This window comes from Aphelocoma coerulescens, chromosome 24 (genome assembly GCF_041296385.1).
Source record: "Aphelocoma coerulescens isolate FSJ_1873_10779 chromosome 24, UR_Acoe_1.0, whole genome shotgun sequence".
In the NCBI taxonomy this organism is placed as follows: Eukaryota; Metazoa; Chordata; class Aves; order Passeriformes; family Corvidae; genus Aphelocoma; species Aphelocoma coerulescens.
In genome coordinates, this window is record NC_091037.1 from 2,785,145 (window position 1) to 2,797,681 (window position 12,537).

Sequence of the window (12,537 nt, forward strand, 5' to 3'; positions counted from 1 at the left end):
ATGCCATGAATAGAGTGGGATTTGTGTGACTCAGTTTGGTGAATAGAATAAGATTATCTGACTCAATTTCTCTGTGATGTTCAAGAATTGACTGGTTTGGGCACTGCTCTGGAAGGTTTTGTGTGATTCCACAGAAACTTTAACCCCAAAAGGCAAATAGAGGAGTGCATAGACCTGTTAGGAGCTTCTCTGATTGTCAGAGGGGGGGGGGGAATAACACCCAGGGCTTGAGAAGGGAGAGCAGGACACTGAGGTCCAAGGCCTTGTGCATGTTCTTGATCCTTTAAATTTTTTTTGAAGTTCAAACACCCAGGGAAATGTTTGAAGCAATGGTGTTGGGATTAAAAGCAAGGCTGGATGATGGGAATGCTCTCTTCCCAGCCATCTGTGTCAAGGACTGCAGCCATCAGCAGCCCTGCAGGTCCTCCATCAGCAGAGCCTCGCGGGCAGGAGCAATAAACAGGGATGTGGCACTCCAGGAGAGCTCCAGCTCCTGCCTTTGCTGCTTCCCAGGAAGCAGCTCTAGTGCTGAGAGCTCGGGGTTGGGCTGCTCCTGCCAGCTCCGGATGTTTGGGTAAGGAAAAATAAAATAATCAAGGTCAGGACTTGCCCCAGGCCAGCCTGAACCTCTCTCAGAGCTCCCCACGGGAGTGTTCAAGCAGCAGGTGCCTGGTGCAGCCTCTCTGTCCTCACTGTAGTACTTCAAAGGTGCCAGGAGGAGTCTGCAAGCCTTTGCTGGTGTTCACATCCCTCTGAAGTCCCAGTCTGGCAGCAGAGTCTCACATCCTCTCGGCATCAAACAAAGGGGAATCTCTGAACACAATAGAGACTTCCCTGCACATAGCAAGAGCAGCTGCAAGCAGAAGGCTTGATGAGGCTACAGGTAGGATCTAACGTGCTGGAAATGATAATTTCCTCGAGCTGGAGATCAAATGATCCCCCTTTTTTTTTTTTCTCCTGGTTCCACTTCTTCCTCTCTGTGCCTGATGAGCTTTAGAAAAATTTTCACAGCAGCAGAGATGAGCTGCAAGTAAACTTGGTAGTGTCAGGGCTGTAACTTGCAGCGACCTGTCTGGTCCCCTGCAGTTGTGGAATGAGGTGAAAATAAACCTTTCCACATCCTCAAGGGTCAAATGGAGGGCTTAGGTAAAATTTACTGTTCACTTGGGCTAGAACACGAAAGAAGAATTCAGGTGAGGTCCTTGTGTGCTGTAAGCAGAGTGAATTCTCTGCCTGGTGAGGAAGAAAATGAAGCTGGTGTGACCCAGAAAAGTCCTGGCACAGCTGTTTCTGTAACCCCTTGCTGTGTTCCTGCCTGTACCCAGAGGAAAGGTGAGAGGCAAGAGCATTGTCAGGAGCTCAGAGCAAACTCAGAGTGCTTTAAAGCTCTCCCTGTGAACGAGAGGCTCCTCGTCTGGGGTGTGTCCCCTTTCCTGCACTGCATTGTTACCTTGTGAAGTGCTGGGAGTCCTTGAGAGCAGCGCTCCAGCACTGACCCCATCCCACTGTGTCCCTTCCCTGACCTGCTGGGCAACGAGAGGATTTGTGCGGTCAAAAATAAGTCAGGTTGAGAGTAAAACTGTGACTTGAGGGTTAATTTGCCTCTCTGCCAGCTGGGATGTGATCCTGCTGGTAGTTCTGTTTCTCCAGCTCAGCTTTCCCTGCTCTTTTGGGGTTGTCCTCCTGTAGGGCTGGGGTGTGTGGCTGTGCTGGCTGTGTGTTTCTTGCTGATGATTACATCTGCTGGTCCCTCTGGTCAATCAAACTTGACAGGAGGTTATTTCTTGATGAAACTCAGCAGCTGGAGAGAAGAGGGGCTCTATCAAAGCTGCTTTCTTGACTAACAAAATCTGCAGCCGGAGTTTTGACATCTTATTAGGCTTCAAGGCAGCTGTGTTGGAAGGAGCCCTTGATGTGCCCATCCTTATTTTTGTCACAATTTCTTAATGTTGTATTTTGCAGTGACTCTCACCAGAGCTTCCCATCCCCTTGGAAGAGAGAGCAGCTTCCTATCAGAGCGCTCCAAGATCTCCAAAAAAGCTGCGCCTTCCTGGGCACTTAATTTGGGAGCTGGAAATGCAAAGGCTGAGGGGGAGGAATAATCCTCCAATAGCCAGAACAATCCCACATGCAGGGAGATAATGGAGACCTTGTCTGGACTACGTACTGATGGTCTTATCTCTTCCCAAGAGGAATTTGGGGCCACTTCCTTTTCCTGGAGAAGAGCTGGAGCAGCTCTGTCATTTCTCATTCCCTGCTGGGCCCAGATTTGAGTCCCAAATCCTTTCCTTTCCTCTCTCTTTTTCTGGGGAACAGCTGGAGCAGCTCCATCATTTCTCATTCCCTGCTGGGCCAAGCGCTGAGCCCCAGATCCTTTCCTTTGCAGCGCACAGACCCAGAACTTCAGGAATGCATTCTGCCATGGCTGACTGTGTTCCATGGGGGAACTGAGCCTCAAATTTAAAGGGATCTGTGTTTTTTCTCTCCAAAGGCCTTTTAAACCTGGAGAAGCTGCTGCGGCAGTTCCTCATTTCCAAGGACACGCTGTCGGTGCGGATGCTGGATGACAGCCGGGATCCCACCCCTCTCCTGAAGGAGATCCGAGATGACAAGACAGCCACCATCATCGTGCATGCCAACGCCTCCATGTCCCACACCATCCTGCAGAAGGTGAGCGTCCATCCCCTGCTCCCCCAGCCAGGTCCTGTGTGATGATGGGGTGTGAAAAGTCCTGCAGCAGCTCTGGGAATGCTCTCTGCCCAGAGGGGAATTGCCCCTGATGGAGTTTCCAGGGCTGGATGTGTGGGAGTGATGGTTTAATTGCTCTGAGTGGATGTGTTTGCTCTCCACAAGTGGTGTGTGCCGATGTTGCCATCAAAGGGCTGTGAAGGGCTGCTCAGCTCTCTGAAATGACTCCATCAGTGCTCTTGTACCTCCTTTCTTTCCCCTCCCATTATATCTCTAACTTCTTCCTTTTATTTTTTTTTTTATTTTAATTGTCTTATTAACCGAGATTTTATTTTTATCCTGTTTATTTTTAAATGGTCTCTGGCTGCAGTTTTTAGCGTTTGTTTTGATAGCCTGCTTCAAAACTGAGCAGTGGCTCCAGATGGAGCAGAGTTTCCCGCATCCTGGAGGGAACAAGAAGCACATTCCTGAAGGGAGGCATGATCCAAGCACTGGGATCCCCTGGCTGGTGCATTCCACACTGTCCTGGCTGTTTTATCACGGAATGTGTCATCCAAAGGCCTTGCCTGTGTCAGGTTTATTTCTGATGACAGCCAGCAGGGATGTTTTTATCGTTCCTCACTCCCCCCAGAAGATTTTTGTTCCCCTACATGCAATTTTTATTCCTAAACAGGCAGTTTAGGGGATTTTTTGGGTTTGTCTAATCGGGGGGGGTTTGTGTGGTTTTTTTTTCCCTTTTTCCCCTTTTGCTGCCTGGCTGCTGAGGGCTGTCCCCCTTCTCTGTTGCTATAGTGACTTCCCACAGGCTCACAGCAGTTCTCTCCAGGCACCCACATCTCCCTGCCCAGCTCCAGCCTCCTCCTGCCACCCCTGAGAAACGTCAGAGATTGCCAGGATTTCCCAGTAAAACCCAGTCCTTCCAGCTAGAGGACTGTAGGAACAGAAGGCAGTAAATAAAGAGCTCCTGATCTGGCACCTTCTTGCACCTTGGGAGGCTGGAAAGTGTTTTCTTTATAGAGCTGGAGCCAGGGATGGTGGTGGCAAGCACCAGGTGCATCCTTATCCCACCCCACGGGGCACCAGCAGCAGGAAAAATGCGCTGTGGCTTTGCTGGGTCTGTCCCAGCCCTGCACAGCGAGAAGAATTAGCAATTTCTCATCCCTCACCCTCCACATATGGGCTGGAGACACATGGCTGGTCCCAGATTCCCAGCCTGTCCCGCTCCCAGCTGCCAGGGCAGGTGAATGGATGGGAGAGGCGCTCGCAGGCGCCGCTTTGCTGCTCACCTGCGTTTTCTGCCCTTGAAACCAAACACTCGGACCTCAAAGTGGGTCACAGGGAGAGCTGGCATTGGCACTGCCCCCAGGAAGGGACGGGGAGGGGGAATTGGTGCCAAGTTTTGCTGGGTAGGGGGTGAAAAATGAGGCGGCCGCCTCTGGAGTCGGGGGGGCTCCTTGAGCAAACGGCTTTGCTGTGTCTGTTCTGAGACCTGGGCGAGGCACAGGGTGACAGGGTGCAGCCAAAGGGCTGGGCACAGCCAGGCCTGAGCCACCAGCAGTGGTGGTGGCCTCAGGTTTGCACAGGAGCAGGTGAAGAACAGGCAGGAAAAGGGAGAGGTGCACTCCAAGCTGCCTCTTTGTGTCTTTCCTTCCCTCACTTCCTGTTGTCACAGCTTCTGGGAGGGATAAAAAGGGACTCGCACCAGGAGGTGCTGCCTTTGGTCCTTCCCTCCTTGCCTCCCGTTCCTCTGTGTGGTCTGGACTGCTGTGAAAACCTCTTTGCCAGGGTCTGGAAGCTTTATTTGAGACCAGCTGTGCTTGGCAGTGGAACAGAGGCTTCCAGGAGCATCTGCAGATTAATGCCCCACTTTCCTGAGCATCTGTTCCCACAACCAACTCCTTGTGTAGTGAGAATTTTGGGAAAGGGCTTCAGTTATCTGCTCTGTGATCTCTAGAACAGATCATCCCTATGGAATATTCTGTGTCCTTCTCCTCTGCGTCCCTGGACACTTTTGCCCTCTTTTCTTCTGTTTCTGTGGCCAGCACAGCCCTGTCTCAGTTCTGAGTTACTGGGTCTCATCCATGCTCATTAATTTGTGGGATTGGAGCCCACATTTGACTGATAAAACTGGAAAACCACCAGTGGCTTTATTGTCCTTTTTTTCTGTAACTCCCAAGGGCTTCTCCTGCCTTTCTCTCTCCATCATGGTGTTTGTGGTGGAAGGGACAAGCCTGGAGCTCTCAGCTGCTGTTTTCCCTCATTATGTCCCAAAACAGGAGCAAAGCAGCATCCATACACAAAGTAGGAAACCTCATTTTCCTCCAAAAACATCATGGAATTTCTCATCCCAGGGGGTTCTGGAGCTCTCAGGGCTGGTGCTGCAGGAGCCACCTCACCTTTCCAGTGTCTCTGTGGACCACTGGAGTCCGCCCGGGGTTCTAAAAGATGTTCTGTTGGGAGTTCAAAAGCTTCTTCTTTCCACAGGCGTCTTCCTTAGAGTTTGTCCTAGGATGGATGCACCTGCAGGATGCAGAAATCCCTGAATTCCATCTTGGAATGCTGTGGAGGGAGTGGGGATGCTCCCACGGGTCTGGAGCTGCAGCTTGGGCAGTGCTGGGTCATTTCTCCCTGTGCAGGTGCTCTGTCAGGGCTGTCGTGGGCAGGAGACCCCAGGTAGGCTCAGTCCTGCTGAAAAATTGCTTCCCCAGACTTTAATTTCCAGGTCAAACTGTGCTGCTGTGTCCCACCCTCCCCTCCTGCAGGGAGATAGCGGCGCTCACAGGGAGAGATAAGCCTGAAAAAGCAAAACGTGGCCCTGGCTCTGCCTTGCTGGAGTGGAGATTGGAGCTTGTCAGGCTCTGGTTTAATCTCTTTTTTCCTCTCCTTCACAGGCAGCTGAACTGGGGATGGCGTCTGCCTATTACACCTATATCTTCACTAATCTGGTAAGGAGTTTTTCCCGGCTTTTCCTGCCTGAGTGTGGAGTCGTTTTAATGGGAGCTGAACCCCCTGACCCACAGGATCCTTGGGAAGAGCCACGTGCCTGCAGTGGGGAGGGAGGGAGGGAGGGAGGGAGGCAGGGGTGTCACCTGCTGCCTAGAATCCAAAGGCAAAATCTTGCCAAACAACATCAAGAGTAGTAATTCCAAAAGCAGTTTTTAAATGAAAGCTGTCAGTGCTCTCATTTAAATCCGTGGTATTGGATTTCTGCAATGTTTATCAGGTTAATCAATTAGTGCATCTAGCAGGTACATCCAATGAGAGATCAGTTGCCCCAGCAACCCACCCTTGGGTCTGCCCCTCCAAGTTGTTCTGTGTCTTGTTATGTCTCTTAAATTCTGGTGCAAAACAAGATGTCCTCGTTAGAAATTCCTGTCGTGAAAATCAGACTAACCAGGACGTCAAGAATGTGTTAGGAAGGGTTGGCTTATTGTTCTAAAATGTGAGGAAGGGCAGGAACAGTGCTGGGAACAACTACATATTAAAAAGCTACGAGGCTACAATTGTATGAAGAACACATAAAAAGCTAAAAAAATCTTCAGGCATCGTTCCTGCAAAGCTGGGAAAGCTTGCCCTGGTCTTTGGGAAGTGGAAAATGATTGGTGTGGCATCCAAAGGCAGGAATTGTGGACATTGGGACAGAAGCAATGAGATGTGCAGGTCTCTGGGAAGCTCCAGCAGATGGGTGGCTCCCAATTTTCCCGATTTTCCTGATCTGTGGGTGTTATGCTGGAGTTGTCACCCCCTCGAGCCCACTCCCTGTGCTGGGAAAAGCCCAGGATGCTCTGGGATGAGCACTGGAAGGCGTCACAGCCCTGTGCTCTCCTGCTGCGCTGCTCCCCGAGACAAAGGAAGGATGATCCCATAAATGTTGAGAGCAGGGTTTATCTCCAGCACGGTGGTTTGGCTTTATGGCCACTAATAACATTAATGGGGGCATGGTGTGGTTAAACCCCACAGAGCTGTGCTAACAAGGAGTGATGGGCTGAGGCAGCAGCGGGGCAAACCCAAAATAAACATCAGAGGAACTTCTCCCTCTGCGGCAGCTCCTGGGCTGCCACGGGGCGTGAGGGAAGAGCCACCAGGAGAGCAGGAACCCAGCTGTTAGTGCTGGTGTGGGGCTGATGGAAGCCTGGGGGATTCAGTGCAGGTGCCTCCCAGCCCAAATGATTCTCCTATTCTCTAATTTCCATTAATATTTCTGGCAGAGAAGCCGAGAGCTGAGTCATGCTTTGTGTTTGGGTGGGAGACAGACGGGAAGGGCTGGAGCCAAACGTGTGGGCAGGGGAGCTGGAGTGGAGAGGAGCAGGGGAAGGAGGGAAATGGAGGGGCTGGGGCACAGAATGGAGAAGGGGTAAGGGGAAGGGGTGTCAGAGAGAGAGAAATGCAGGAAATGCAAAAGGCCGCGAGGCTCCCGGCTGGACCAACAGCACTTGGGTTCCTGTCAGTGTTCTATCCATAGATCAGTCCAGCAAGAGCTTCACTGCTCCTGTTCACCCCCGTGGAATAGGCAGGACAGGCAGAGGCAGGGGTGTTCCTGAGGGGATCAGGCAGGCAGGGAGCCTGGGGGTTGTGGTTTGTGCCCTAAATCACGGTGTCACTGTGCCGGCAGAGCTGCTGAGGGACACTGAGGGACAGTGCCATCCCCACCAGATCTGCCCACCCTGCCCAACCCAGCCATTCCCCACTCCCAGGAAGGATTTCCACTGCTCCCAACAGCTGTTCCTCTTCCACCTGCCCTCCCCAGCCCCGATCACAGTCCCACAGAGCAGGGCTGGGCACGCAGTGAGGGATTTCCACCTGCACATCCCCAGCACAGCGGAGTCTGCTCAGGGATGCTGCTCAGACAACAGAAACAACTCTAAAAATGAAGCTCCCACCTCCACCCCCACACCATCCCCGAGCACGGGTGTGATTAAGCATTTGCTGGAGGTGAAATTTGCCTTTCAAACCCATTCATCTCGTGGAATGCCGTTATGGCAGGTGAGAAAGAAATGAGTTTTGTTGCCATTCACTCTCTCAGGATATTAATCTGTTTACCCAGGTTATTTTAACCACTTTGCCCAAAAGCCCAGCCCTTAGCAGAACTAACTGGATTTTTGGCAGGGTTCATTGTGGAAAGGTGACATCAGACAAAAACCTGGGCAGATGGAAGAGTTGTTTAAGGAAATTAGTAATATTTAAATGGGGATTGGAGATGGGAGTGAGCAATTTAGGCTCATAAATCTGGAGGGATTATCAAGCTCCTAATGAACCCTCTGAGGTTCTGCAATCACTGCCTAACAGAAAAGATAAAATCATAGTGAACTACTGTCAAGGGGAGCAAGCAGAAAGATGGCTTAAATGGAGAGAGAACCCATCAGGAAAGGGAATAGGGAGTTTGTAGAGCACTGAGCTGCTTGGAGATGGAAAAATATTTCAGGCAAAAAAGAAAAAAAGAGGAGAAAATAGGATAAAATGCTGAATTAAACACCTGCCCTGCAGCTCTAGAGGGGAATTCTGTTTCTGTCTTTTAGCATTAATTTTATTTAATAAGCACATCCCAGCCGACAGCTCGTGGTGTGGTGCAGCTCTGCTCTCTTGTGAGGGTTAGAGGAGGGAATTCTCTGTGCTGGGGCACAGGAAGGGGATTTTTGGGGGTGATGGCTCCTCTGTCCCAGCCTGGTGGCTGCAGGGAGTGGCACCAATGCTCTCCCAGCTTTTAGCAGATCACTGGAGCAGATGAGGAGGAACCCCGTCGTCAGCCCCCGACACGTTTCCGTGGGAGCTGAGGCGAGCAGCCTGATGGAAAAATATCCACGGGCTCCTTTCCTGCGTGCAAATTCATTATCAGCCTCCTCCAGCCAGCTCCAGGGACCCTTTGTGTCGGCAGCAGCAGCCTGGCAAATTTTCCAGGAGTCCTAATAGAACTCTGAGGTCTGGTGCTTTTGTCCTCCCCACATCCATCACCTGCATTTGGGGCAGCCCTCCTGTCCTCCATCCCCTGGCAGAAAAATCTCCATCCAACCCAAATTTCTCTCTGGCATCTCCATGTGGTGATGGTTCCCTTGCTCTGGGACTTTTGGGAGGGATAAAATTAGCTGAAGGGGTGCTGGGATGAGCTCAGAGCTCTTCATCATCCCTTCCCCTCTCCCTGGCAGGTCTGTCTGGGTCTCCACAGAGCTCACGGCTGTGTAAGGGGGCACTGATGTGAATAATAATAATAATAATAATAATAATAATAATAATAATAATGCATAAATAGACCATTGCAAGCAGACTGCTGTGCCTTGAAGAAAATGTTCCTTCCAGCACTGGAAATCCCTGAAATCAGCAGCACAGAGTAGGAGGGGTGTTGGATGCCTCCAAAACCCCATGCTACAATTAATTCTTTTAGCTTGTTAATTTTGTGTAGCTTGTTGGGTTTGTCTTTTTTTTTTTCTTTTTTCCCCTCTCTGTTTTTTTTTTTTTTGTTTGTTTTTCTTTTAATAACGTACGGACCTCAGGCTGGGTTTGAATTTCAAAACATTTGTCAAGGCAATTAGATGGGAATAATTGAAACAATTAAAATTATTACTGTAAGGGGAAAGGTGTAAAGGAGGTTTCCCAGTGCCTTAAGTCAGGCAGGGCTATTCACAGGGTGCAGTTTTGTTCCCTGACAAAATTGTGTGCAGGTGCTGTTGCTGATAAAACAGCTGCCGTGTTCAATTCCCACAGACCAGATAAATCAGTTTGGGCTTGGTTCTTTTTTCGTTGTTTCCCTGCTTTCTCTTCTTTGTTTGGTGATTTATAAAGAGGTCTTCATACAGGACAGGGGCTTCAAAGCTGAATTGTCAGCCTGGAACTGGAACTGGAGGGGAAATTGGTGTCCAAATCCCGCAGACAGTGTCACACGTTTCAGCTGTAGCTTGTCAGCAGGGTGACATCCCTTGGAAGGAGGGAATGATGTCAGATCAAGCAGAGGGACAGGGAACTACAGATTAGGCTTTGACCAGGGCTTAGGTTTTCAGTCCTGCTCTGTGAAATTGCCTTTTTTTGGTGAAATAATCTTCTTTTTGGCCGTAAGCTCCAGCACAGGCCGTGGTGTTTGGCCTCTCTGCTGCCAGGGGTACCTCCCTCTCTGTGCCCAGGTGAGGAAGGCAGAGTCTCTCTGTGACAAATCTCCCCTCTCAGCCCAGCCAGCCTTCCTGATTCCCAGCAGCTGATGCGAAGTGTTCTGGAGAGCCCCAATCGTTGCCTGGATTTATGGATCATATTTTCAGTGGCATGTGGTAGCAGGGCAAACAAATCAGGTTTTTGCAAGGCTGCCAAAGCAATTTCTCCTCATTCTAGTTAGCATGAGGGAAGGAGGATTTAGACAAAGCAGGAGCTGGGCCTCCCTGCCTTTTGCTGCCTGCCTGAGTCTTCTTTACTTTCTGATCAGATTCCTGTGCGTGATTCCCAGTTTTTGGGTAAATCATTCTCTCAGACACACCCTAGCCCCTCTGAGGTGAGGGCAAACCTCCCTCTTTCCCTCTGCCCTTCTTCCCACCTCTTTTTTTTCCAAGAGCTGGGTTTTTTTAGGTCCCAACATTTAGCACTTGACCTCTTTGTTCTTTGTGGATGTCTCTATCTCCAAGTCTTGGGCTCCCTGCAGAGAAGTCGAAGTTTGGGCAGTGTATTTTCCTAAAAGTGCTGTTCTTGTTTGAAGAACAGCTTCCAAAATTTAACAGCTGGCCTTGCATGAGGAGGTTCAAGATCCATATGGCACGTTGATGCTTTTTTGGGAAGAAAAATCCAATTATAGATATAAATATGGTTCCCCTAAATCCTCCCTGAGGTCACAGCTCCTCTTCCCCTACCTGAATGGCCAACTAGCATTGCCTTGAGTAGATCTACCCCATCCTATTACCTACTCAAATTGTTGCTGTGATGACTTTTTTCATGATGACTTCGTCGATAGTTTATAAATAAGTGGAGCCTTTCAGGAAAACCATAGAAAGCACTTAACATAATATTGTCCACTTGAGTAAACAAATAAATGTGTTCTGAGGGGAGCTTTGGAATGATTAGCAGACTTGGCAGCTCGGCTCTGAGGGCAACAGGATGCAGAGAGGAAAAGGCAGAGTTTTCTCCACCTCTAACTGAGGTGGTATTTGGGGGAAAAAATGGTCACTTTGGGGGTGAAGAACTGACCATTGCAGGCTCAAGCTCCTTTCGGGTTAAGTGTGGTCATTCTGCCTTGCATGAGCTGGGAAGAGGCTCCCTGGAGTTCAGTTTGCCCAAAAACCTTCTCTGGGCTACTTTATTAACCCTGAAATGGTTGATAATGGCACACATTGGTGATGTCAGCAGTGAGGTCACCAGAGCTGTGCTGAGTTGGCACTGCAGGTTTGGCTCTTGCAGAAAAGCTGCCAAGAAATCTCAGCATGGACGTTGCAGTCTGGGTTTGGAGAGCTTTTCTAAGCACCAAACACTCTGGACAAGGAAGTTTTGCCAGAGCAAGGGTTTAATAGAGAAATGGAAGCCTTGGCCCAGCGTTCTCCTTTCCCATCCCACATAAAAAAAGTGAAGGAACAGCACAGAGTGTCCTGGGCCTGGTGTAAATCAGCTTTTGGTGCTGTCAGAGGGGCTGGAGGGGGACGAGGTCAGTGCAGCCTCAGCTGCATTTACAGCAGTGAGTTTCTCCTGCTGAGCAGAGTGTTGGAGGGTGTTTTGGAGGCTGTTAATCAGCAGATCCAAAAATCCAATAAAGTCCTTGCAGTGATTAGGAGAGGAAGATAAAACTGTGTGTGTGCAAGGGAGAGAGAGGAGGGAGGGAGGCACCTTGCTCTTGGTGCTGCCTGAATTGAGCAAATGCTGTTCCTTGCAGAGGCTTGGGATGAGGTCAGACGGGGTGTGGGAAGGTCTGGGTGTCCCTGGCAGTGACAGGAGCCCCTCTTGAGGCTCGTCCCCAGCCTGCAGGCACCACTCACTGCCTCCCGCTGCCCGGGCGCTCCGGGTTATTAAAAACGAGATAAGGATCGAGGTCCTGCACGCACAGCGGGCTGCAGAACAGGATCACCGGCAAAATCGATGCTGCTGGAAGGAGCTCAGGAGCTGCTGCAGTGCTGAGCAGCAGAGTGGCCGCTGCAGGGGCAGCAGGTACCAGGAGCCACTCTCCAGAGGGACATCCCAGCGTGGCAGGGCAGGGCAGGCAGCTCCACACTTTAAAATCGATTTTTTTGCCAGGCAGGCTGCTGTGACACCGACAATCTCCCGCTGGGCTGGCCCTTTCTGTGCTCCAGCCTCTTCTTCCCAGAGTTGGGAAGCAGTAGGATGAGTGGTAAGGGAAGTACTGGCCACAATTTCTGGGATTTCCTTTAGCCTAGGAGTTGATTGCTTAGCTGCAGATTTGGGATGATGCCTCATTAGTGAGATGCTGATAGATGAATGCTGGCTTTGGTGTTTTGTGTTGTAAGGCAGGTTTTTAAGCCACATCTCTCCTGGGCTGCTTGGCCTGGAGAAGAGAGTCTTTAGGGAGACCTCACAGCACCTTCAGTGCCTAAACATGACCTACAAGAGGGCTAGAGAGGGATTTCACAGGGGCATGGAGTGATAGGACAAGGGGGAATGGGTTTAAGGTGAAGGAGGGTAGATTTAGATGGGATATTGGGAAGAAATCCTTCCCGGTGAGGGTGGGGAGGCCCTGGCACAGGATGCCCAGAGAAGCTGTGGAGATAATTCCCATCCCTGGAAGTGACCGAGGCCAGGTTGGACAGGGCTTGGAGCAGCCTGGGATGGTGGAAGGCGTCAGGGTGGAATGAGATGCTGCTTAATGTCCCTTCCAACCCAGACCACTCCATGATCCTGTGTTTCTAAGAGCCGTGCTGCCAGGTGTTCAATCTCTTG

At 50.5% G+C, this 12,537-nt stretch overlaps 1 protein-coding gene across 3 annotated transcripts in view; it reads left to right on the forward strand.

The window, feature by feature from the left end:
- GRIK4 (glutamate ionotropic receptor kainate type subunit 4) overlaps nucleotides 1-12,537 on the forward strand; it is a 175,421-nt gene that overhangs the window by 118,882 nt on the left and 44,002 nt on the right. For all 3 annotated transcript variants that reach the window (XR_011146575.1, XM_068994692.1, XM_068994693.1), the window contains 2 exons: nucleotides 2,492-2,670; nucleotides 5,580-5,633. Coding sequence is in view for 2 of the 3 variants with exons in the window: in XM_068994692.1 (XP_068850793.1) it covers nucleotides 2,492-2,670; nucleotides 5,580-5,633 (233 nt within the window). In the remaining variant the exon portion in view is untranslated. The remainder of the gene's footprint in view (nucleotides 1-2,491; nucleotides 2,671-5,579; nucleotides 5,634-12,537) is intronic.